The following is a 26,514-nucleotide window of genomic DNA, read 5'->3' on the forward strand; positions in this document are numbered from 1 at the left end:
GTTGCCATGGCAATAGAGTCGCGTTGGAATCGCGCGTGTTGTTGTTGTTGCTTTGGGATCAAGAACGCTTGGAATGGAGAACGTTGCCAATGGTCTTCGAGCTGCCTTTGTGATTACAGCTATTTTAATTTGCTTGTCCTCGTATCGTTATCGCTGTGGTCCATACCTCACGTTAGTGGTATCTTGCAGTGTACCGTGTTTTCGTCCCTGCTCCTTCTCGCGATACCATACAAATGTCGATCAAGGCGCGTGCCTTGGATAGCATGCATCATCTTGACGTGAACGCAACAGAGATATCATTAGCTGTTGTTTGTATATATAAAACGACTCTGATGGCCATTTACACGTGCAGACAATGATGGTAATAGCCTTTTAACTCACCGACAATAATGCAACCTCCTTGACAACATGGTCCGTGCACTCTTTAGCTGACCTTCAGCAATCATCCATTTGTGCAACAAATGATCCATGTCTAATCTATTCCTCCGATATAATAGCATCATCCATCGTAATGTATGGTGCACATGTTGCTATGACAAGGTTATCGTTGCTTGGGTAACAACAACGTTGTACCAGTCTGCGGTCTTCTAATATGTTGGGTTTATGCCCTTGTTGCATAGGACAATTCTTTGTCGTGTCGTGATTTAAGCATTGGATGCAGATGTGCAGATAATGACAGGGCCCGCTCAAATGTTGTATGACCCTCGTAGTATATCCAATAATTCAGGCAATGCTTTCCAGCAGTAGCGCTCTTCTCTCGCCCTCACTTTTCATATTTGTGTGTCTGTCCTTATCCAAGCGCATCCACCATTGCACCTGATATTACATTCCTCCCTTCCTTGTTTGTATTTTTGTCATCAATCAGCATGCAGATCTGGTTCAATAGTTTACAGTAGTACGTGCTTTTATAAAAACGTCAACGTCCGCTAGCTACAATGTTGAAACCATCTAGCTATGCACCATCAAGAAGCATCCTGTCCAGCAGATCCATTTCAATCCCATACAGCCAAGGCGATATGTACAATGACCTTGAAGCTATCCTTGATCCTTCCTTTCATCTCCTTACCATTATAAAATCCTCCATGCCATCCAGCATAAGTAGCTTCAAGTAAGACCAGTGTCGGTGCCTCATGTGCCTTCGTGTTTGTGTCGATGAATCTTGTAGATAAGGATATACAATCAATTCTATGCTGTCAAGTGCTTCCAACCATAAGCTCATACCATGTCTCTGCTCCATTATCCGAAAAAGATCGAGTACTCCAATCCCCCATCCATGGCTGTAAACTGCTTCTCGTGAAAAAATAAGCCTTCTCAACAATGCCATCCCATCCATCATCATTCTCGGCCGCATCCACGTGACATGATGTATCCTTCCTGCTGACGACGCGCCAAGTAACCAAAGCAACATTCCAGGACGCCCATGTCCTTGATTGCATCCATCCATAACCATTGCAAATCCAATACGTTGGTTTAAAAGAGCCATGTGATCGCTGCTGATATGCTTCCTTTCCCATCCTGCTGTTGGATGTATCTCTTGGTTATTTTCCATCGCAGCTCAACCAGGCAAAGAGTGCTTGTATTGCAGCGTACTAGATAGCTGATATGGCATCATCCATAAGATCCGTACGTATTGAAGCAAGTTGCTACACGTAAATAAAGCTGCTTGTGTACAATGGCTAGCTGCTGTTCACGTGAAAAAGGCTGCAAGGCAAAAACGCTGATTGAGACAATGAAGACCTTGCTAATGCGTAACAGCTGCAATGAATGCTGTTACATTTGATTGTGGTCGACGAGTGTGCAAGAGCGTGTGTTGTGTCAAGAGACGTGTGTGTTGTAGAAGAGGGACAAGAAGGCTGTGTACACGCCATGGACTTGCCATTCAGTCAAAGGCAATCGGATCAAGGCAATCGTAGGATCGACATGATGGGTTGAAGCAGGACAACCGTTCGGAGGTGGTAGTTGTATACTTGAATGGGGCAATAGTTGAGAATGAGAGGAAGAGACAAGATGCTAGGAGTGGAAGAAGTGGAAATTAAATAGGCGGACACCTCTTGTATAAATGCATGAACACTGTACATCAATCCTTGACATTGAGATTGCTCCTCTCTTGCACCTCAAACTTTCACACAAGATGCTCTTGGGCATGCTGATCACGATGATCTAAAAAAGACCTCATGTTTCATTTGAGAAAATCGAATGGGAGGGTACAATGTGGAATTTACTATGGAGGTCGGAAAGCAGGTCAGCGCCAGATTCATGATTTATCGAAATAGTACGTATTACCTTGGGATTCCCCATTTCGAACTTGTAATTTTGTCAGAAGGTTCGCTGGGACATGCTGATCAACTTCATTCATTTAAAAGTCGCAGGCTTCATTGTGAAGATTTAGAATGCGGGGGTGTCCAAATGGTGGATGAAGGGAAATAAAGAGCGGACGGTCCACCGCCCCGAAGTTGCCCACCTCCAACTTGAAAATAGGTCAGCATGGTGCTCTCGAGCATGCTGATCAATTTTTTCTAATAAAAACTTCACGTTTCATTTGAAACTTTAGAATGCGAGCGTCCAAAAGTTTGAAAGACGGAGACATTCGCAGACCCTGCGATTCATTAATTTTCATGTTTGCTGTTCCAGCGTAGCTCACCCAAATCGGCGCGGATCAAGAAATTTGAATGATGGAAATGCTCGGCTGGAGCAGGACAATCGTTCCCATGCAGTGGATTTTGCAACAATGCTGATTGTGAGGAATTGGCTGATAGCGCGCGCCATATGGACTATTATGGATAGACCATAAAGTATAATCCATCAATCCTTCCAGTCATGCAAAGTAGCTGTGTTACACAAAGAAGTCCCTCTGCATCTCCGGCTGTATCAGGGTCAAGCTACTTCACAATGAACAACGACCACTTCTCATATAGCATCACGCTTACAAACATAAAGGTGCCTGTATCTCTAAACTTTACAATCAAATGCGGGGTCTTTATGAGGACAAAGGTGCTCGGCGGGGTCAAAGCGATCTTGTGTCAAAGTATGAAGTTCATCGTGGCCAATCCCAGATTTCGCAATGTCGCCACCAGCCAAACTGGATCTGGGGGTCGACCTCTTCGACGACGACGACGACGACCAAAAAATATTTTTTGGGCTAGTTGCGACATTGAACGTGAAACTTTCACACAAGGTGCTGTTGGCCAAGCCGAGCCCATTGCCCTAATAAAAACCCCACATTTCATTGTAAAGTTTGGAGATACAGGCACGTTTATGTTTTACCTATGCTGTAAGCGTGATGGAGTTGCTTTTTCCTAGTGGATGGTGTCGGCTGCATTAACGGAAAGATGAAGAGCTCAGTGAAACGGCATGTGGTGGTTACACAGACACGTCCTTGACAGGTTGCTACACAAATGGATGATGATGATGATTGCCTTTTGTGAAGGTACGTAAGTAAACAGCATCCAATAATGAAGGTGTGTCAAGGTATGCATCACATTTGCATGTAGAAGAAAGTCGAGCTGCATAAACCAATTTGTATATGTAAAAAGATACGTATACATATTGAATGAGTCGCTCATCCTGAAACTCAATGGAGGGATCTCCACTTTTTCTCTTCTCAAGCTCATCCCACTTCCCGCTCCTCCTTATTGTATCACAAAAGCCATGTACTTGTTGCATGACCGATAACCGGACCACCTTTGTTATTCCATCTTCGAAGCAATAGTATGTAATCCACAAGCTAGCAACCTCCAACAAGCGTGTAATAAATAAACAATGCTTTATTTCATCTAGCTATCTTGCTATGTACTGTACATTGCCACCACCACCATCCTCGTAGTCGTCCTCCGTCATCATTCCTACTCGTACTCGTCACCAGTCATCAATCTCATCCGTCACACCAACATCCAAAAATACGCAAGTTGAAAAGAATGGGATCTTGCAGGCTTCCTTTTGAATCTCGTTGTCGTCATCATTGTCATTGTTGTAGATGGGGTGATCATCGTAATCGTCATTGTTGTGAATGTCGTTATCATCGTAATCGTTGTCTCTACAAATAAGAAAGCAGGCAAGTTAGACCATCTGGTACCGGAACGATGACGATTTGGTATACCGTTAGGCGATCCTCTCCAAGGAAGAAAGCAAATCAGAAGGAATTCACAAACCAAATCAACACCATACGAGCAACGTCGGGCGATCCCTTGTTCTTGAGAAAGCACTGCACGAATCACGCAAGGCCAGTTCGATCCATGGCAAGGAAGGACTCACTTACGTAGAGTCCAGGCTCATAGTTGTCCTCATTCATCCTCTCCAAAGAAAGAATGATCCCCAATCCTTCCAATCATTTCCCACCTCATGAAAAGAAATCCTCAAGGGAAAGAACGAGCCTATCACGAGAAGAGCGTGTTGGTTCAACACATTCACAAGCTGTTGCAAATCCCCTTTTACCTCAACACGGTGACCATGCTCTTCCAACAACCCATCGTCGTCGACCCATCAACTCAAATGCAGGTCTATAGAGCCCTGGACGCGTTGCGAGAAGCTTTTCCAGCACACTTGGCTAGTGCAGAGCGACGCAGCGGCCACTTGATACAGGCTGGGACTTGAACCCAAAGAGATGATGATGATGCCCCCAAGTTGCATTGCCTGACCAAAGAAACCTATTCAATTCATTATTAGCACACATACACAATAAACACCCTTTTCATTGCTTGTTTCATTGCACTTGCATTTTCCATATTCACAAAGACGCGTTGTTGGTGGTTACTGGAAACCGAAAACCATGGTGTAGTAGTGCAGTTGAGCCGAAACCAAATGCCAAACCAGCCAACGTCTTGAGACCAAATTTGCCCTCTACACAAGCTGACACGTCAATGGAACCAGTTCGGCTGCAACATTGGACTCTGAATGTACCTGTTGACACCAAGCATAGAGCGGGAATAGCAACGAACAAAGGAAGCAACGGTATCGCCATGGCAACCACGCACATTCTTCAGCACTTGGACACACTCACTGTCCCTGACAATGCATGTTCAGAACTACATTAACATCTCACAGCCAACAAGAGCACTCTTCTATAATACATTACCTTGATCGAGATGTCGTGAATGGAATAAGGAAAGGTGGGAGAAAAAGAAGAGACGCGTTGTCTCAAGTCGTGGAGCTGCTGTCCCCAAGTTTAAATCCCCCTACTGCTATTACACTGAGGGCACTCCACCCATCGTCATCATCACCCTCACGATAGACAATAGGTACACGTAAATGAAAGAAATGATGATCCTCACGTATAGCAAAAGGGTGTATGCCATTTTACACTTTACATGATAATGATGATGATCCAACAACAGCCATTGTTGCCATGCTACCATGTCACCTCGAATCAAGAAAGTTGAATGATGGGCATGCTGGGCTGGAGCAGGGGAATCGTTCACATGCATCGGTTTGGGCAAAAAAGGTGATTGGGAGGAATGGGCTATCAAGTAGCAGTTTACATATAATCAATCAAATTGATTTCTCTGATTTTGGATGATACTTCTGTGCATGAGTGTTTTTCAGTCAAATCCCATTGGATCAAGAAAGTTGAAGGATGGAAATGATGGGCTGGAGCAGAGCAATCGTTCGTATGCATCAGATTGGGTAACAAAGGTGAATGGGAGGAATGGGCTATTAGCAGGCAGTTTACAGATAACTTACCAATTTGATCCTTCTGATATTGGATGATGTTTCTGTGTTTGAGCGTAACTCAACCAAATCCTCTTGGATCAAGAAAGTTGAATGATGGGCATGATGAGCTGGAGCAGAGCAATAGTTCACATGTATTGGTTTGGGCAACAAAGGCGATAGGGGCGGAATGGGCCATTAATTGGTAGTTTATGGATCAAAAGTTTATGTACGAAGCGCAGAAAAGTAGCAGCTAGTCTATGTAATGAAAATAATACTAATCTTTTACGGTAGACAACTAAATCATGCATGATCTATATAATGCATTAAGGCCATTGAGTGTAAGAGTGATGTCCGAGTCACGTGTAAAGCAACGAGAGAAAAAGTACAGCAACACTCTCTGCAAATCCAATTTGCCGACGACTATCATGTTTCTCCTTTCAATCGCACGTAGAGATCCTTCAAAACTTTGTATACCCACCACCGTCATTACACGATGTCAATCCCATTGGCTACCTAGGAAACGATTGTCTCGTACTGCAATGGACGATCTGCGTCAGTTGAACAGTAGGGTACATAACGAGCAAGTAGCTGGCACTGCAACGAACCATTTTTAACACGCTCTTTACAGGATCCACAGACGTATAACATTGAGGCATTGGCAGCCAAGTTTCATATATCGCATGATGCTGTGAAGCGTATATTGAAATCCAAGTTTAAGCCTGACCAGGAGATTGCACGTCGACAAGAAGACAAGCGCTATAAAGCCATGGGTGAACGCCAACGAGCATTTCGGAAACATGACAACAATAATGCAACAGCCAAAGGATCACGAGGTGGTTCATCTCAACAACTACCATAAAGAATGAAAGAACCGTGCTGGTGTATATGTATATAGACTCTCTCCATATTACTAGTAAAAATGCTATTCGCTTCCTTTGTATGATCACAATGCATGAAATCATTTGATGATTGGGAATGATGTATTATCCGTATCATAGCGACGTGGTGTGGTATCCAAGCAATTTGGTAACGCGCGACATGTTTAGGTTGTCGTAGTGGCGACGAGGTCAATAGAGCCTCCCAATGTGGAAATGGACTTTATTCAGTCAAGCAAAGAAAGAAAGAGAGAGAGAGAGAGAGAGAGAGAGAGAGAAAAAGAAATAGACGTATGATGCACTTATTCGTTCTTTTCAGCAGCCTATTTGCATATGCATGTGACCGATTGTCAATAGGAAAGCTCTCACTACAACCCTCTCTGAAACTCGTGTCGCCCAATCAGCTTTTACTTACAGCCTTTTCAGCTTCATAGCGCTTCTTGTCTTCCTCAGCCTTGGCAACGTAGGGCTAAAAGAGAGCAACAGATCAGTCATGATTAAATCAAGTATGCATTAATTTTACCTTTTTGTCTTCATCAGTCATGTTCTTCCACTTTTCACCCAAAATCTTGCCAATGGTACCTATGACAACCATCAGATCGCGTCAAAATCGCGTCGCTTTTCCTTACCGAAAGATGCATCAGGGTTCTCATCCTTGACCTTTTGACGGTTTGCTTGGGAAAAGAACATGTAGGCGGACAAGCTACGCTTGGGACCGGTCTTTTTCTTTTCACCCTTTGAAGAACGCTTGGAGGTTTCCTTTGGCATGTTGACTAGCATACAAAAGAGAGAAGCGCGGTCAGCAATGAAGAGATGGGCATCATGAACCAGATGGAGAGAAGCGTAAAGAGCGTCAAGGAAAAAAGTGTATGTGTATATGGGTATTTCAGGGACACGCGTAATAAAAACAAAAACTTTGCTGTTGACCTTTTTTTTCTTTGGAAAAAAGCAAGAATGATATCAAAGCATAGACTCACCTATATAATAGACAAAAACACGGTGCGCGTTTGGAGAAGAGAAGAGAGGATAGGAGGGGCACCAGAGCTAAACTTTTCTCTCGCGCCCACAACCAAGGCCCCAAAGTGAGTCACAGCAGCAGATAGCGTGCTTTCCACAACCCCCCGCGCGTTGCGCGCATCATTTTTCCCGTTCATGCAGCTCGACGAATAAAATAGTATCCTCGGAGATCATGGTTGCCATGAACACAAGAATCACCCTTTTGATCCCAACGGAACGTGTTTTCCTTTCTTGTATCTTTTCCTATGAGCCATCCTTTATCCTCCTTGTATCATGGAAATAAACCACGATTGCATGTGTACGTGTGTGTGTGATTGACTTGCAAGGCACAGATCTCTAACTACGACGGAGTTGATTGAGGAGATTGTTGTGGCCTATCAAATTATACAAGCGACCCCATTGTACGCGCAATGATAACAAAGCCAAAAGTTTCTTGGTATGAAATAACGTGTAATAAGAATAATAATCAGGCCATGGCCACAATAAACACACATACATATATATATAATACACCCAACGACAAGTCATGAATTGCTTCATTATGAGCAACTCCGATCTCAGGGTCGCAAAAAGGGGAAAAGGTAGGGGCTAGACCATGGATCACGGGACCCGATCAATTATACATGTACGAGATGATAGAATGGTAGCTATTTACACAAGGTACAGGAAAAGTCTAATAGTGTGGTGGTGGTGAGGTTGGAGTTGTCGGTGAGGAAGGTGGTGACTTTTGATGATGATGAGCATGAGGAGCAGCAGCAGGTTCATTCAACGGTGGTGGTGGTGGTGGTGCTGTATTATCGCTTGGATAATGTTGTTGTTGTCGACTATGTGCGATTTGTTCTATGGCTCTAGCTTGTTGTTCGTTTTCGTTTTGTAGTCGTTTACGCATTCCTTTGACGCTTCGTACGATATACCAAGTAACCAGCGCTAAAACGGCGACACCCAGTACAACGACTAATGCAATACGACCATGTTGTTCGAGCCAGCTCTTTTGTTCAGGTTGTGAAGAGCCCTCGTTGGGATTCCAACCAGTGGGATCAACGACTTGCTGAGCCTGCACCTGTCCACCTGGTGCATTTGCAGAAACGACGACCACTACAACTACCCAAAACCACCACCACCAACAACAACAACAATGGCTGGAGCTTGTTGGCATGGGTAAAAAAATGTGAGAAAACCGGAGGGAGAAAAAAAGGACAAAAAGTATCACCACCCAATGTTGGAGGCTAAAAATAGGAGAGTAAAAAAACCGTTACGTCGTACGGACATTGTAGGTTTTCTTCTTTCTCTGCTTGCTTGTCAATGCCTAGTTGTATAGTACGTCCACCAATGCTACTATATGATCACCATCGTTTATGATACATTGATCATGTTATCCAACATTTCCCTTCTATCCATGCTCAAGAGTAGGTCTCTTTTTCCTCTTAAACGGCAACGCAACAACGATGCCAAGTGAAGCAAAATAGTAATGGGATCCATCGTAGAATTGGCACCCCCTTTTCTCTAATATCGATATGGAACGTTCAGAACATGATCGGCTAGTGAGAATGGATGGATAGGTAAGAAATGAAGCAAGTTGAAAGCGAGGCGCTGTTGATGGGATCCTCCTTATAACACGGTTGCCGGTGTGTCAGGTTGCTGCATTTGCCACACACAATGATGCCGATCTTGAGCTGCGTCCAATGTCGTAGTCATAATGCCTTCCTTCCATGATGAGGGGGGGGGCGCTGCTCAAGATAACTTAATCTAGTACATCTGAATGCATGATGATGGCATGTGGAGATAAAAAGAAAGAAGCCACGCACATGCATGTTACTTTTGAAAAAGAAAACAGAAGCTTGGATAATGAACAATGAAAGCAATGTAAACACGCACACACACATGTTGTTCGGAATGTAAGCCGATATCGGACCGAATCTTCCGAGCAAAGAAAAAAGTTTTTGGGGGCAAACAAGCGATCAAATGATTTCAATGACTCTTTTTGTTAGTAGAGAATGCAAAATGGGTGATAATAGTGGTGGTGGTGGTGGCAACAATCATATGATGGAATAAGGCATGTACATGTGATCTTGTGCAAACGAATGGGCGTGTGTGTTTGTGTGTGCGTGTGTGTGTGTTTGTGGTAAAAGTAAGAACATAATTAGAAGATGTAAAAAGGAGCTATATACAAGAAGAAGGATACACAACGGAAGCATAAGTAAAGAAAAAAGAAGGAATGTTGTAAAGAGGGTAATGTGAGATGATGATGATGAAGAAAGATGATGATGATTGTTTGTGTGTGCGTGTGTGTGGATGCTGATTGGATCCTAATGAAGTTGTCTCGACGATTCCATCTTGACTTGATATTCAGAAGGAGGAGGAGGAGGATGCATCACTGTAATGACGGCATATAATATCAGCATCAAATCACGTATGTGCAAGGAAATGCCTATTACAACCCACCTTTTGTACACTCGTTTCCATCACCTGCGCCCATCATCATTGTCATTGGATATGATTCAACTGTAAATTACCCACCATCAGTGAACGTGGTACAAGCAAAAGCATAGTCGGCGGACTTACCCGGCATGTGTGTATAACTTGCCGAATCGCTATCATCATCATCATCATAGTAAGAGAGGGTGGCACCCACAGGTGGTGAATGATTGGTAAACGATGATGATGGTGCTGGTGCCATGTACATGTTGTACGAGGATGGTGCTCCTGTTGCTGTCATTGGTCTTGATATGGCTGCTGCTGTAGCTGCTGCTGCTACTGCTGCTGCAGAGGAAGAGGAGGAGGATGACATTGGCGGCGGTTGCTCCCATCCAAGGAATGCAGGCGATGTCATAAATAACTCATCATGCTCTGAAGATGACACTGATTCACCAGAAGACGTTTCACGACGCTTCTTGAGTTGTCGTTTCATCCGCCTGTTCTCCTTCAGTAGCACACGGATCTGATATTGATAATGCTCTTCTTTGGCCATCGTACTCCGCACTAGAGATACAAAGTCAGGTATACATTGTATTTTGGCATATGACGACTATTACCATAATCCAGTGTTCTTTCGATAATGGTTCCTTTGGAAGGCCTTCGATCGTTTTGGAGATTGGGAAGCGCATGAGCAAGTTGTTGGAATTTGGAGTTGAGATTTTCACGGCGCGCACGTTCGATCGCGTTGTGTTCAGCACGACGTTCAGCTTTGGAAGGTGTTCTACTCTCATTTTGCAATGAGCGTCGTCGTTGGTTATGGTAGCTTAGACTCTTACCTCTTATTTGGACTTTTAAGTAAATCAGCTGGTTGAGATGGTTGATGCTGTTGTTGCTGTTGTTGGGCAAAAGCTGAGTGAAAGATGTACAAGCGAGTGAGTGGAGTGAGCTGAAAAAGAAATGATAAAAAGAAAAAAAGTTTACCATTCTGTAACAGTGCATGACGCATATTGAGTTGCTGGATACGCTGTTGTTCAGGATGATGTTGTGATGATACTGCAGGTCCGTGTGCAGAAAATTGAGGCATTGGAGGATACATTATTGGCTCTTGGTGATAAGATGCAGGATCGAAAAAAGTGGGCGGTGCTGCCGCCGCTGCATTTGGGGTATAAGGCAAAGATTGTGGTTGTGATTGCCCTTGTAGATTCATGAAAAAGTAAAAAAGTCAAGAAGAGAGTAGAGGAAAAAAAGAAATATCGGAAGATCGTATTATATAGCAAGGCTTGTGTACGTAGTGGTGGAGGTGGCAGTGGTGATCTGAACAAAAGCAACGTTATACAGCGAGGTCATGGGGCCCATCACCATGAGTCGTTTGTCCGAGAAAAAGAAAAAAGAGCACCATGTAATATTGTACCCGTGTGTATGTGTGTGTTTGCATGATCCGGGCTTCTCCTGTTATGTTTCTTCTCTCGTATTCGCCGGATGACGAGAAATGAGCTTTTTAGCAACCGGGTTACCATAACAAGTGGATCCGCCTTTGTTGAGTTGGGCTTATCCATGGAAGTCTTTTAGATTTCCCAGGACGTAACCCGTTCCACCGCAGGCGGAAAATCATTTACAGGTAGCCCCATGACTCAAGTCGAGAACACTGTGCAACTCGAATGACTCTCCACAGCATAGTATGGTAGCATCAAAGATCACCGTGTGCATGGATTGTAGAACCGATGACCAGATAAAGGTTACAACCATGGCCCTTGCATCGTCGTTTGGCATTGCTGATCACCTTCTCTGATTAGATTCATTATTCTATTTTCTTTATTTCGGACTCATTGGCCGGAAAGGGAAACTATGTGTCACGGCATCCCTATCCAGAACTTCAACTCTACCCTCCTTTCATTGTAGCATTCATTGTGTTCATTCATTCAATTCAATTCATGTATAAAGAAAAGAGCATGGTTTATGTACAAGCCTTTTCATAAAAGGCAAAACAAAATGAAAGAGCAAACTTGAAGATGTAGGGGTGTGTGTGTTGTGATGGTGATGGTGAGAAGAATGAAAAAATGTTCAAACGATGAAAGAAATTAATGAAATCAAAGCTTATACAAGTTGCTTATGGAGAAAAAGAAAAAGATGAAAAGCGGCATAAACAAGGGAAGAGAAGAGAGAAAAGAGGGATCATGCAATTAGATAAAATCTTGCAAGTACGTAGAAACGGTGGAGGAGGAGGATGGAGAAGAGGAGCGTGGAGAAGAGGAAGCTGTCGACTTGTCCTTGCCAGTATGACGATGGATGCGAATGTGTTGGTTAAGGTTATCCGAGCGAGAGAAACGTTTGGAGCAAGAATGATATGGGCATTCAAATGGCTTCTCAAGCGTATGAATGGATCGGATGTGACGCTTAAGATGTTCAGAACGCTTAAACACCTTTCCACAATCATCATGTTCACAAGTAAACATCTTTTGACCAGCAGCCACGCTTGGGTTATTCGACACACGACGACCACGAGAGCGTGTGGATTTGGCCTTGCTATTGCGCTTGGTCACCTTGGCGGTGTTGTTGTTGGTAGGGGACAATGCGGTAGTGGGTGGCGAATTGCATTCGCTGCTGCTGCTGCTGCTGTTGCTACCATTACTGCTTGCTGCACAAGTGGCCATGTCACCATGTTGTGGAGGCAAAAGGGTATCATTGAGAGCCGTGGTATCCATTAAAAAGTCTCCAAAAACGGGTTGTTGTGGGATAGGCCATGTTGCAGCTGCTGCAGCTGCAGCACCATAGTAATCCAGAAATCCGCCTGCAGCACCACCAAACATTGGTTGCTGCTGCTTGTGTTCCAGGGGTTGTGGTTGATGCTGTTGTTGCACATACACGTATTCCTCATAGTCATTGGCAGGAGAGGGTGTTTCGGTATCGGATAAGCTTGCCTCGCTTTGGTTGGATAAAAGGTCGGCATAGCTGAAACGACGCATCACGTCGTAATCGTTTTGCGAAGGTGTAGGAAACAAACAAGATCCCAAAAAGCCGCAATCGCCAGCGTTAGCAGCTACTGTGGAGGAGGGGACCTCAAAGGATTGTTGTTGAGAAGCAACTTGAATGTGGTGCGAGGGGGAATACATGATCGAAGAAGAAAGGACAAGTGATGGTATGCTATTATCATCATTTTATATCAGCATTGAATGCTTTAATCAGTGATTTCCAGAACTTACCAAGATGTGAAGGTGGGGGGTAAATGTACTTTTTTGTGTGTGAACGAATGTGTCGCGAAGGTTGTGCCAAGTACTGATCTTTGTCAAAAAGAAAACAGGGTAGGCGCAATGAATGAAAATGGCGTTGAAAAGGAAAGCTGTTGTTGTTGAGCGTCGACTCTTGTATGCAAAATCCAGGCAAGCCAAGACAAAGGATGGACATCTTTTATACAAAAGCGACGAGTGGGAATTATTTTTAGTGCCTTGCATATACTCACACTCATCTTTCCGACCTAAACGTACGGTAATGAGGAGATGATGCTTTCCTAAATAAGCATGCATAACTGGTTTTTTTGCTCTAATCAACAAGCACCTGGTTGCATGCGACTCAACAATCAAATATCACGATCAGCATTGGCCGTTTTTAGTTGCTTTTCATTGGTGCTTGATTTCATTTCCACATGTATGTGGCGCTTTCATTCTTTATTTCCTCACAAACGCCGTCATATTGGAGAAGAAGGGACATGGTGGCAAAAAGGCACGCATTCATATAAAAGACACATTATGGATCAAGATGTGGAAAACAACACGTTATTGCAACACACGCACACACACACAAGTTCTTTGGTTTTTGACGACCCTGCAAGTCAATGATCTGCAAGAACGCGCGCTACACAGTGCACATGATGGGGGGTATAGCAACCAAAAAGGAGTCAAGCGAGTGGGGCAAACTACCAAAGAGGAAAGGAACGGGCTGAGCTCCGACCCATCAAGTGTGTGTGTATACTCACGCAGGATTGCGGGCATCATCCTATCCCTAATCTTTTTGATGGGCTCATCATGCGTGGGGTTTTTACTGTATACGTGATAGTAGTAGTAGTAGTAGTGGAGATGCACAATGGAGATGGGAAGATGCCCAATTCTATTCATGGGCCGAAGGTCTACATATTCCCCTTTTCGCTCTCTCTCAGGTATGCATTCTTGTGCAACAATAGGATGATGAATGATTACAAGTGAGTGCATTGGCCACACAAAATAAATTGTAGTCATCCGAGTATGCAGAATATGTATCTCAAAATGACACCTTTGAATGAGATGATGGATTATGATAGATTGGACGTAAGCGAGCTAATTAATTGGGTGCTTCACCACCTGTGCCAGTGCCATAAAAAGGCTGCAGCAATCCAAAGGGATTAGGCAAGGGGGTCATGCGTTATCCCATTCTGATTTGTGCATGTGTATATCTGTCATTGCATGTTGTTGTTGTTGTGTACATGTGTAGCCATCATCATCGTTCACTTTTTTCTAAAGTCTAAAGAAGAGGAGGGCGTAATCGATCAAAACAACACGTTGGCGTTTGTGTCATCCACCATCACCATCATCACTATCCGCCAATGTTCTTTTTTTCCAACAGGGTCTTCCCTTGCGGAGTACTTGATGGTAATGGTTTCTTTCCTTTCGGGGAACAACGACCTGCATTGCATCGTTTCCGATCCGGATAATGGTTAGACAAAAGAAACACCTATGCGAACAGGTGGTAGCACTTTTTTTCTTTTTGCTCCCAGTGATGATGCACATACCACATGCTTCTTGTCAATAAAAGCTATGTTGCATAGTATCGAACGTTCGAGCCTCTCACATATTGTACCTCCTTTTTTTGACTCCTCTTGTGCATGTAGCAACATGTTTATTGGATGCATTTATGTTTTTTTTGGGGGATGAACATGTCACTGCAGCAGCAGTAGTAGTAACAGTAATCAGTACTATAGAATACAAGCAAGGGGAGGGGGGGGGAGAAACTAAGCAATTTGACGCTTCTTCCAACCACATTCGGTAGTGGGATCCATATCCATGTCTATCAGCGGGAAGTAGTGGTTCACCATTTTGACAGAGAGCATGATCGGCACGTTATCAAAAGTGACACAGCGTACACGCACATACGTATTATCCTCAATGTTCTTGACAGCTGCAATGAGATCATCCAACGTCACCACTCGTACAGAATTAATGTGGGTGATCCAATTGGTAGGCACCAAGCCATACATGTATGCTGGGGATCCCTTTGACCGTGCTGAAATGTAAATTCTGGAAGGCAAGCGCTTGCTTTGCTGCAGCACAGCCTTGTGGGGTTCTTGTAATGCAGCGCCTGCCCAAAACACCACCCGACTCGTTCCACTTCCTGATGCTGGTGACGTTTTGACACGCACAGTCATTTCCTTTTTCTGTCGAAGAATCGTCATCTCAAGTTCCTCGGCTTCATATTGAACATCCATCTCGTACATCCGCGTGATCACTTTGCCGTTCACTGCCAAAATCAGATCAAGCTCCTTGAGTACTTTGGTGCTTTCACTCTCAGCTTCTGTACGTCGAATCATGAATACTTGATGCTTGGCTTGATTGGCATCTTGTACTTTGCGAATCCATTCATCCGATAAGCCCATCGAGCCCGCTTGTGCCATTTGTACAGGGGTCAATTCGATATTAAGCGTACGAAGGTTCACGGGTTCATCACGTTGGAGGCGACTCAATACTGGCATGATGGTGGATATGTGTAACCCAAGATGGTATTCATTGTCATGTCCATTCATGTTGCGTTCTCCCAAATAACTTAGCCACAAGCCTTGCACTTGTCCCTCGGACGATGCCAATAAACCAGAAGAACATTCTAGTGCCAAAGGTGTATCCAATGTGATGCCATCTTGATTGATACCTCGGAATCGTGGTGTCTATCCAAAAACAAGTGTAAATTAAAAAAACGTCGGGACTGAGTTGGTAAATGGTATAAAGCAACTTACTCCATTGTGGGGAATGGTTACACATTGAACATCGGTGACGACAGTATTCAAGCACACGGGTCGCTGGTTATGGTTATGGGCAACTAACGTCACCTTGTGTCCTTGTTGCAAGACCTTGTCGCTGAGTGGTGCGCTCATTACATCAGTGTCACCCAGTAGCTTGGGATCATATTTCACAAATGCAAAGTTGTGTGTTGGATGAAGGTACTATTTTGGATTAAGGTTATTTCATGCATGCACTTGATCAATCCCAAATTATTACTTACAATTAATTTGCCAGGAATAATGAGAGACTCAGCAAAAGTCAGCGACAAATCACCCATTGCAGTAGGCACAATGCTGCGTCCCACCACCACCAATCCTCGCTCCTTGTCCACAATCACACCAGCTCCTTGTTTACGATTTCTTGGGAATCCATCCAATCGACAAGGCATATAATAGCTGACCTTGACAAGGCAACGCACAAGGTGTTTGCAAGGGCCAAGGCTGTCATCCAATACTGCAAAGCGCTTTGTCGATGGCTGTAATTGACGTGGGGGTGGTGCCTCTCCAAGTTCGGTGTAATCCCACAATCCAGTCTTATCATTGCGTACAGCTAAGCGGAAACCGGTCCAATGCCGCTCCACTTGAACCACCGTAACCAAGGTCGTATGTGTGTCGACAATCGAATAGTATACAACGGGCACTCGCTCACGATCAGGAATTCCTTCCATCACCTCGATAAATGTATCCAAGTTGGGAGTCTCCTTGTCATCCACCGATTTGATAATCCATCCATTATCAGGTCCATCCAAGCGGAACACTATGTTGCAATGTGTCAATTCAATGCTGATTTTTTTGTTGTATGATACGTACTTCCTGATGGCTCAGCAACATAAACACCACGGCATGGTACACAATAGGCTCGTGCCAATTGATAGGACACTTCGTTCAATTTTGATCCACCAATTTCAACATAACGATCGGGCGTGCTATGATGTCCATAAGTCATTAAACATTGACAACATGCATGGATCATGGGATACTTACATTGCATGAAGGTCTCCAACCTTAACAGTAAACTCCATAGGCTTGCCACCACGTTCAATCTTGAATACAAGGTCTTTGCCAACATTGGAATCCAACATGTGCTCGAGCGGTACGAAACGTGTGACGTATTCGCCATTGATGGTCAACAAGATGTCACCTTCTTCAAGCTTGCCGTGAGTAGGTCCTTCAGGCAACACCGTCTCGACAACAAGAACACCAATTTCATCATGAAACTTGTTGCGTAACTCTTCCTCTGTCTCTGCTCGTAAGCCTAATCGGCGTGCCTCATCAAAGGGTCGATAACTAATCACGTGATGAGTAAAACGAAAGAAATCCAGGTGAAAATACATACACGAATTGAGCTTGGACGTCACCTCGAGGAACATTTTCGCCACGTTGAATGTATCCCAAAGCACGCTTGATTCTGTCGAGAGGCAAGAAAAAGTCGGTAGCTGCCTTGGTATGACCGCCAGCTTGCAATGCTACGGCATTACCTTCAATATCGATCACAGGGGAACCCGAACTACCACCACTGGTGCTGGAAGCTGCCTGCCTATCCAAGAAATGCCATCTTAGTCACCACCGTTGCTATCCCCAAAATGACATTGCCTCCTTCACTTACAAGTAGAACGTGTTGAAATCATTGTATGTCAAGTCACCATAATCGGGCGTGTTGCGATCGAGACGCGAAATGGAACCAGCAAGAATACTGAGCTTTTCTCCTGCATCGTTACTGATATAAGAGTATTAATAAAAAGTCGCTATGTACACATCATCCATCCCATCAACATTTACCCGACGACACGAATATCCAAGCCCACCTTGGCAAGTTCAGGGCGAAGTTCCACTTGTGTCACTGGCATGTACTTGATTTTGGAAGGATCAAACCTATATACAACATCATCGTAAGCATCATCGCATGACACAAGACATGTATATCCATACTTTAAGAAACCAAAGTCATGTACTGGGTCACGATAAATTGGAAAGACATCGACTTCTTCATGATCGTGACAAATGGCTTCACCAACAAAAGGACCAGCACAAGCAACATGTCGATTCGTAAGAATAATGCCCTTTTCTGCATCAACGATGAATCCAGAGGCTTCCGAGGTCTCGGGTCCTATACAATCCCACATGTCAATGTCTTATCTTGGATGGCTGTTGTTGTTGTTGTACCTTCAGTGTCAAAAGCTGCCACTTGACTGAATCGGATCGATACGATCGCCTTCACAACTTGTTCAATCGTCGACTGCCATTTGGTTGGCTTGAGATCAAGCGCTCTTTCATCAAGCAGCATCGTTTCCCGATCGGTGGTGGTGGTGTCATTGAGATTGCTGTTGCTGGTGCCATTCACGACTTTACGACGTTTAGCGGGCTGACAGGGAGTTGCAGCTGGTGAATCGGCTCCTTCAAAATCTCGATCTTTGGGAAAAACAGGCACTGCTTCACGAGTCGGGTTCATGGTGGTGAAAAGTAAAGAAAGGGAGAAAGACGAAGACGAAGAACAATGAAATGTGGCCATAGCCCGCCCTTTTGGTACACTTCAGTCACGACCCCCTCTCTCCGATGTTTGAGTCCTTAGATAATGATGATGATTTCATTTCATGCTGGTCAATCAATGTCGAGTGTTAGGTTGTATGTTTTAATGAATGCAAAAGTTGATGGATGGTATCGACTTGGGTTCCTGATGGTTGTGCAAGTGGTCTATAGATCCGACAATAGGTTGCTACTTATATAGCTGCAGGTTTACTACCATCCCATCATCATGTGATTCCCCCACCTCCTCGCCAAGACATTTCATTTGCCATAAGAATGTATAATAGCTGGTTGATTATAATGAATGATAGGCTGTGTAAATGAATGGGTTATTCCTATAAACGAGTCGTTCAGGTACGTAATTTTCCTACGTACCTATTTTGTTGTCAGGATGACCTTTGTGTCACTGCCGTTGCCTCTTCGCTTTTTTAACATTGCCTTTGATCACTGATTCGGTGCTAATGCTAACATGTACAACTTGAACATGATCTAAATAGTGCATCTTGTGCATTTATAATATTGCTAACCATATGACATTACATAGCTTTCGATGCGGGATGGTACCAGAGGATGCATTACATCCATTGCAAAGTGACTTTATTGGATGCCTAGTTACCCAACGTAAAAAGCGGTGATACAAAAAGTAGCGTCTGTGCGTTTACAATGGGAAATTAAGGAACAAGGTTGCAATGGAACGACAAGATCCCAATGATTTTTTATTCCAAAGGAGATTCTTCATCATGTTGCTTAAGTTGCTCTTCTAACCTTCTTGCTTCTTGAACCATTTTACGCATTGTGGATGTCAATTTCAAGATATTCTTCTCGTAACGTGCGGATACAGTGACGATGGGGATATCCGTGACAAGCGATTGCAGCTGTTTGAGATTATCCTTGGCAGTACGAACTTGGTCAGCTTTGTTGGCTACAATCAGAGAGGATCGTTTTGTCAATCCAGGGCGATAGGCTTCCAACTCATATTGTAATGTTTCGAGATCTTCCCAAGGTGCAGGACCACTCAAGTCAATGACATAGACCAATATCTTTGCACGTTCGACATGGCGTAAGAACGCATGACCAAGACCCACGTTGGCATGTGCTCCTTTGATAAGACCTGGAATATCGGCAACTGATAATTGGAAAGTATCGGCATAATCCACCGTACCCACAAAAGGATGCAAAGTAGTAAAGGGATAAGCAGCTTGCTTTGGATGGGCATTGGAGATAGCCGCTAAAAGGCTTGACTTGCCAGCATTCGGCATTCCCACTAGACCGATATCGGCAATGGTCTTGAGCTCAAGTTCAAATTCACGCACCTCTCCTTTACGACCTCTTGTGGCAAACTTGGGCGATCGGTTTTCATTGGTCAAGAAATGAGGGTTGCCATAGCCACCAGCACCACCACGACACAATACAACTTGTTGTCCTTCCTCTGTCAAATCCACTTGCAACAATCCTGGTTGTTCTTGACGTGCACGCCATCGCAGATATTTATCTTCTTGTTCCATGGTACGTTGTGCTTGTTTAAAGAAATCCACTCTGCCAGGCCCCAAATCACGTCCTTGTTCACGGGGGAATAGCACCCATCGTTTGGCAAGTCGCTCTGCTTCATCCTCTTCATTATAATCATCCTCTTCATCATCTTCTTGTAGGCTAGTTGCTCTTGATGACTCTAGCTCACGTACAATCGTTCCAATAGGGACCTTGACTACCATATCAGCACCCATGGTTCCATGGCGACCGCCACCCATTCCATTTTGGCCTCGTTTTCCACTGCAAACTCGCCCAACGTGTCGTAGAGTTGTCTCGTCAGTGGAAGCTTCCACTATAACACTGCCACCACGTCCACCATTGCCGCCATTAGGTGGTCCTTTGGCAAGATACTTTTCCCGGTGAAACGATACACATCCATCGCCTCCATTGCCACCTCTTGCTGTCATTCGCACCAGATCGATAAATTGCCGACCCTATTGTCCACATTCGCCCCATGAGAAAACGGGTACTATACAAGGAGATATGGCTATGACTACTACTATAACTTACCTTGCCATGCACTTGATAGCGGTAATAGGCATCATTTGCAGACTCTTGCGTGCATGATACACGACATGAATGGATTTGCCTTGTTGATATCCTTCCGAAAACTCTCAGCATGTTATCTGTGGAAAAAGAAGCATCAATTTGTGCAACAAAAACTCGGTCTTGCATGACGTGACAGTCCCCATTCATAGATTAGGTAGCTCCACCATCATCACCACCACCTCCATAGCCTCGTTTTGTGATTACCATCCAATACTTTCTATTGCCATGTGTAATGTAATATTTGTATTTCAATGCAACACGTGTGCGTAGGCTCGTCTACGTGGTGCTTAACGCGTTGTGACAATAATGCTTTGTTTATTTTAGGAGGTCAAATTCAGCTACTAAGGATCATAAGGATCTGAGCACAACAGAGCTCCCCTCACAAATACAGCCTCCGTTGCTTGTTGCTTCATGTGTGTTATGCAAGCACATACACCTCCTTCTACCTAGCTGTCTACAACATGCAAACGATTGATATCTTGTATTGCCATTTTCATGATTACAATGATAAAGACCATATAATCCATACATGATTTGAATGGTGGGCACATTATAAACTCCTACATATGGCACATGCACCCCTTGACGCGGCGAACACTGGAGCCTGGATGATTGGCAAACGTGAATCATACCCTTTTGCTAAGCTTTAGAGCTCTCTAATTGCTCTTACTAACCATGTACTGGTATAGGATTATACGCTGGATATATAGCCATCCATTGATCGAAACTAAGCAAGTGATGAGAAAGTGTATGGCCAGTCGATGACAGGAGATGGCTCATGATGCATAATGCAGGGATAATGTGCATTAGGCTGGACTATGGGCTGAAGTTAATTGTACATTTCCATATCAAATACTTACTAGAGAGCCTGATACGATATAAATACTGTAAAGGGATCCTCATACTACAATCGACGACCTTATAGATTTATCCAAACATGAAATTGCCATTGCCTTTTCTTACCGGTGTGCTCTTGATGCTTGGATGCTCATATGTCCAAGCTTTTGTTGATGCTGTCGATATCCAACCTGCCGATATTCCTAATTCAAAACCAAGAGTAATCCGTTCCAGATCATTTTACGGTATGATGCAGGCTTGCGAAAGGTTCCAGTCAGCCAATGTAGTAGTTGTGAACGACGAGAGATACAAATCCGACCCCAGGCTCCGAATGTTTTATTGTGTCAAAAGAAAGATAAAACATATAGAACTTCCTCAAGGCTCTTGCGAAGCAAGTACCCAACCCCAAAAGCAATCTCAAACAAGACATCTATGGACTCACTGTAATGGCGATAATCACAGAGTCGAACTTGAAGTGTGTGATGCTGATAAAGATCATGAAAACTGCCAAACTATCCCCTGGTACAGCGAAGATGTGAAGCGTAGAATTGCCCCCCCAAAACGAAAAAGCTACCCTCAAAAAGATTCGACGTCTTGGCGTTAGTTCATAGGTTTACCCTTACACGTAGGCAATACATATCATTTTAAAGCCGTTCATGTTTAGGATGTACAGGAAATAAAATGATGTTGCTTAGCAACCTAATAGGACCACTTTATACCATGCTTAGGCACTTTGTGTTCTAACAATCAATGTAATGTTACATATAGTTCTAATCGTTTAATACACATTTAGATCAAGCTCTATTCGAGGGGCTGATGGTTCATAAAAATTACACGGTAAAGAAGAAGGTGGGGGATGGTATACTTTGAAAACAATAGAAATGGAGAAGTAAATCAGGGTGTGAGTGAGTGAGAGTGAAAGAATCTAATAACTAGAAATATATATATATAATTTACTCGTCGTCTTCCTCTTCTTCCAAACCAGCTTCCTCATCCTCAACATCACCACCATCCATATCACGTTCTAACATGGGCTTGATAAGGCGGTTAAAGTAGGGATGTTCGCCTTGAGGGTTGGAGCGCTTGACTTGGTCAAAGTAGTGTGCGTAAACATTGCCATCCTTGCGGCCCAAGGGCGAGTTGATCATGAAATCGGAAAGGTTGAAGGAGTCAATAAGAGGGATAGCTTGGTCACGAACAAGCTTGCAGTGAACGTTGACTTGCGAACGGATGAATTCGATTTGCTTGGGAGTGAAGTACTCGTATTGAAGGAAGGCACCCGAGTTTTCTTCAACAGTGTACAATCCATACAACATGCAGACCTTCATCAAAATGTCCTTCAAGCCACCCTCAACCTTGGAGACACCATCAGCGAAGCGGTTGAAGAGGTATCCGTATGTGTGAAGACGAGCGGCATACAAGCGAGATTGAGCTAGGTAACCAAATTAGATTCCATGTTTGTTTTTTCCCTCTTTCTCTTTTAAAATACTTACAGCATTGTTCATAAGCATCATCCACATCCAAGCCATTCTTGAGACATTCCTCAAACTCCAAAGCAGCATTCTTGACAACATTGGCACAGACGACTTGCCAGCCTTCAATAAGCACCTCGGGGCGCAAGAGATCCTCAAGCTTTTGAACTTGGCAACGCTTGCCGATCAAACCATTCAAGTTGTTGAGGTAGCCAACACCAGGAGAAAGCTTCTTGCCCTTCATGGCTTCACGGTAGCTGCTGATAAGATAACGACCGGATTGGAGAGCCAAGATGGTATTGTCACCTTCCCAAGTACATTGAACAGCAAAGTCATTGTACATGCCAGCAAGACCAGTGTATGCGGAATAGCCGTGACCACCACAAGCTTGACGGCATTGCTCAATGGTGTTCAAACAATTCCAGGTACAGAAGGCCTTAAGACCAGCGCTGGTAGAGTGAGTTTCCTTGAGGATTTCAACAATTTCTTCCATATCAGGATCACCAGGGCTGGCACCATCCAAACGGGACATCATGCTGTTGTACATGGCAGTCATTTCGGTACCAGTAAAGTGCATGGCAAAGGCTTGAGCAAGCAAAGGCATCAAACGACGTTGGTGGATAGGGTAGTCAAGCAACTTGGTTTCGATACCATTGGACTTGGAGTTGGCAAATTGACGACGCACAGCAGCATAGCGGACAGCAATGGAAAGAGCCTTCTTGGAAACGTTGCCACTGTCAACAACCATAGCAACACGGCCTTGCAAAAGAGCACCATAGGTCTATACATGTATAGATCATTCGTAAATTATCTTGGCCATGGGATTTGTGTGTATGGTTCAACTTACCAATTGTTGCAACTTGGGCTCAACGACGGTACCGGATCGAGAAACCTTGGTGTGCTTTTGAAGCATGTAACCACGGGGAATACGAACGCTGGTGAATTGAATCCAGCCATTGTCGATACCATCACGACCCTACAACAATCCCATGAGTCTCTTTTCCATTCCTTTCCTTTATCTTTCCCTTGTCAATAATACATACCATCTTTTTACCAATATCACCAATGTTGACACCAGGAAGGAGGTTATAGGTCTTGGGATCTCTCAAGGGGACGACAAAGCACTTGGTACCATAACGCTTGCCCTTGACAATAAGTTGAGCAAAGACAGCTGCGTGAGTAGCACTATGGGCAGCACCACCGATCCACCACTATATGTACATGCAATGTTAGTAATGTAGGATGACATGATATGAATATGGATGCATTACCTTGGTAGCAGTAAGAGTAGGAGTGTGGATGACGAATTGATCGGAGGCTTCATCAAAGGTGGCAGTGGTTTCAAGACCTGGGACATTGGAACCGTGACCCAACTCTGTCATGGCAAAGCAACCCACCATGCCAGTCAATGAAAGAGCACCCTTTTCGAACCAGTAGGAAAGTTGACCAGGGCTGGCATTGCTTTGCAAGGCACCAACAAACAAACCATCTAATAGGCATTCGAGTTAACTCTAAAGCTTCTCTCCTTTTGTCGTCCTCTATACATACAATGAACACCAAAGCGGGTCCAGAAACCAGGATCAATCAAACTAATGACTTCCATGCGCTTCTTGAAGGTATCCACAGATTCGTTTTGCAAATGATGGATCAAGCTACGGAACTAAAAAGATAAGGAGGATGAGTGTAAGTGTGCGTCTCATTGTAAGTGGATCTTTTGTTTTACCTTTTCCATGGTACGCTCACGCAATTCTTCCTTGCTAATATCATGGATGTCGTGCATCTTGAAGAGAGGATCGCGTTCAATCTCTTGCATCATGCGTTCACGCAACTATACAAGCACATGACAATGAATATCCAAGGGTCTACTACAGCTGTATTCACACAAAGACACATACCTCAGTGGCCTTTTCACCACCATCCAAGAGGTGGGTGAGTTCGCGAATGTTGAAAGCAGCCTTGGCACGTTCTTCATTCATGCTGGCGACAGGACTAGAATGTATGCAACATGGTCAATTTCAGCTGCAGCATGCGTGGGTTGACATTTGTACTTACTCAACGGCGTTGGCGCGCTCCTGATCGGGGGTGAGATGCTGTTTGACAGCTTGGAGTCTATCTTGTGCCGACATGTTCAATGTGTGTGAATGTGTAGAGAGAGGGTGGAGAGAAAAAAGACACAAGGCCAAAAGGGATCGGGTTAATATACATTTCACCAACTTGCCAAATCCGGACGAACAAGCTGACATCATGGAGCTTCACGTGGGGTAAAAATGGCTGTCATAGTCGCACGTGAAAGACAAAGAAGCAATCCCCACATCGATTGGTCATCGTCAATGAAGCACAAGCATTTCTTGTACGAAACGGAGTGAGACCTACATCTTGTATACATACAACCCAGATTTTTATTGTAACCTCTTCTTCTCATATATGAATGCTATTATGTTGTATCATGTACGCTTGTAGATGGTAGTAGGGTAGTTGTCTTAATAAAGTGTCAATGTTTTCATGTGGATGGGGTTGTCATGTCGCAAATGAAAAACTCAAGATCAATGACTCGATCATCATGTGTTCTCAAAGGCTTGTCCCATAAAGCACTAAAGTGGTGGTGGTGCCCCTGAATCCTTCGCAGAGATAGGTGCGACCAGTATAATCGGTGTTCTTTACGTCTTGTGTTACCTTACCCCAGTCGCTTCGCTTTCATATGCATGTGAGCTGACATGTGCCATTATGACAGGTTGTCCTTTTTTTTCTCTTGATCAAATTCTTTTTGGTAAAATATTACGAGAAAAGGGTATTCAGTATACCACTTACTACAACATGGCAAGAAAGATACACGTATACGATGATTAAAAGTGAGAGTTAAGGATATGGCTAATACTACAACGACGTACACTATTGCTGGACGTGGAGCGATTGTTTATGCGGGGTAAAAGATCTCCACCATTGCTGCTTACACAGTGCAAATGCTTCTGATAATAGCAGTAGCAGCATCATGAGCTGATATCATCATCCAAAGTTAAACCTAAACAACCCGCTAGATCCATTGAGCTCGATTTACCCCCCACGAACAAGGAGCGTCCTTTATTTACACATAGTTGACATCACCACAACACGGTAATGGGTTGCCTTTCCTTGTAGGGTCGCACAAGCGGATGATAACAGCATTGAATATCATGTCCCTACCGCTGCATACTCTATTGTGGTTGAGCCAGATCATTGGGACAGACTTTGAAAACCGCGACAGCACTGATGCATTAGGAGAGCTTTTGCTTGTGATCTTTGTTGGTAATCGTAGTTGCTTTCTTCCCTCGAAACTATCATCGAGTTCATTCCTCAGGCTGCTCTTGATTTTGATCAACCTTTATGGCTCCATTGACGACGACTTTGGAAGATACAAAAAGTGATGCCTGTGATCATTCTTGGTATACAAAAGGTGACAACATACATATGCAAGCGTTCTCAGAACCTCGTTCAACGATGATCTCTGATGACGTTGCATATCCACCTACTACGTGTTGAACAAAAGCTCGTGCTACTTTACGTGTTTGTGAGATCGTGTTGGTATGCGCGATGTTTGATGGCTCCTCTCGATGACATACCGCTAGTAGTAGGTGCCTGTACATAATTGATAGAT

General features: G+C 44.0%; 8 protein-coding genes across 8 annotated transcripts; 1 reads left to right on the plus strand and 7 right to left on the minus strand.

Moving 5' to 3' along the window:
* Positions 1-6,185: 6,185 nt before the first annotated feature.
* On the plus strand, positions 6,186-6,505 carry O0I10_010812 (uncharacterized protein; the record flags this gene model as incomplete). Its single annotated transcript, XM_058490786.1, has 2 exons — positions 6,186-6,215; positions 6,275-6,505. 2 exons carry the CDS (start codon positions 6,186-6,188, stop codon positions 6,503-6,505), a joined length of 261 nt encoding a protein of 86 aa, XP_058338398.1.
* A 416-nt stretch (positions 6,506-6,921) lies between these two features.
* O0I10_010813 (uncharacterized protein) lies at positions 6,922-7,289 on the minus strand (the record flags this gene model as incomplete). The annotated part of the gene is made up of 3 exons (XM_058490787.1): positions 6,922-6,990; positions 7,045-7,103; positions 7,151-7,289. 3 exons carry the CDS (start codon positions 7,287-7,289, stop codon positions 6,922-6,924), a joined length of 267 nt encoding a protein of 88 aa, XP_058338399.1.
* A 922-nt stretch (positions 7,290-8,211) lies between these two features.
* O0I10_010814 (uncharacterized protein) lies at positions 8,212-8,694 on the minus strand (the record flags this gene model as incomplete). The annotated part of the gene is made up of 1 exon (XM_058490788.1): positions 8,212-8,694. One exon carries the CDS (start codon positions 8,692-8,694, stop codon positions 8,212-8,214), a length of 483 nt encoding a protein of 160 aa, XP_058338400.1.
* Positions 8,695-9,844: 1,150 nt separating this feature from the next.
* O0I10_010815 (uncharacterized protein) lies at positions 9,845-11,160 on the minus strand (the record flags this gene model as incomplete). Its single annotated transcript, XM_058490789.1, has 6 exons — positions 9,845-9,912; positions 9,981-10,040; positions 10,101-10,517; positions 10,571-10,734; positions 10,790-10,862; positions 10,935-11,160. 6 exons carry the CDS (start codon positions 11,158-11,160, stop codon positions 9,845-9,847), a joined length of 1,008 nt encoding a protein of 335 aa, XP_058338401.1.
* A 973-nt stretch (positions 11,161-12,133) lies between these two features.
* On the minus strand, positions 12,134-13,063 carry O0I10_010816 (uncharacterized protein; the record flags this gene model as incomplete). Its single annotated transcript, XM_058490790.1, has 1 exon — positions 12,134-13,063. One exon carries the CDS (start codon positions 13,061-13,063, stop codon positions 12,134-12,136), a length of 930 nt encoding a protein of 309 aa, XP_058338402.1.
* Positions 13,064-14,931: 1,868 nt separating this feature from the next.
* Positions 14,932-18,421, minus strand: O0I10_010817 (uncharacterized protein; the record flags this gene model as incomplete). The annotated part of the gene is made up of 10 exons (XM_058490791.1): positions 14,932-15,858; positions 15,928-16,134; positions 16,194-16,729; positions 16,783-16,898; positions 16,957-17,259; positions 17,309-17,509; positions 17,579-17,689; positions 17,752-17,844; positions 17,902-18,079; positions 18,136-18,421. 10 exons carry the CDS (start codon positions 18,419-18,421, stop codon positions 14,932-14,934), a joined length of 2,958 nt encoding a protein of 985 aa, XP_058338403.1.
* Positions 18,422-19,211: 790 nt separating this feature from the next.
* Positions 19,212-20,700, minus strand: O0I10_010818 (obg family GTPase CgtA; the record flags this gene model as incomplete). The annotated part of the gene is made up of 2 exons (XM_058490792.1): positions 19,212-20,459; positions 20,536-20,700. The coding sequence occupies 2 exons, from the start codon at positions 20,698-20,700 to the stop codon at positions 19,212-19,214; spliced, it is 1,413 nt and encodes a 470-aa protein (XP_058338404.1).
* Positions 20,701-22,364: 1,664 nt separating this feature from the next.
* O0I10_010819 (uncharacterized protein) lies at positions 22,365-25,009 on the minus strand (the record flags this gene model as incomplete). Its single annotated transcript, XM_058490793.1, has 9 exons — positions 22,365-22,843; positions 22,905-23,664; positions 23,731-23,859; positions 23,927-24,094; positions 24,155-24,372; positions 24,432-24,543; positions 24,607-24,711; positions 24,779-24,872; positions 24,936-25,009. 9 exons carry the CDS (start codon positions 25,007-25,009, stop codon positions 22,365-22,367), a joined length of 2,139 nt encoding a protein of 712 aa, XP_058338405.1.
* Positions 25,010-26,514: the final 1,505 nt, after the last annotated feature.

This window comes from Lichtheimia ornata (assembly GCF_029851405.1).
Source record: "Lichtheimia ornata isolate CBS 291.66 chromosome Unknown scaffold00077, whole genome shotgun sequence".
NCBI lineage: Eukaryota > Fungi > Mucoromycota > Mucoromycetes > Mucorales > Lichtheimiaceae > Lichtheimia > Lichtheimia ornata.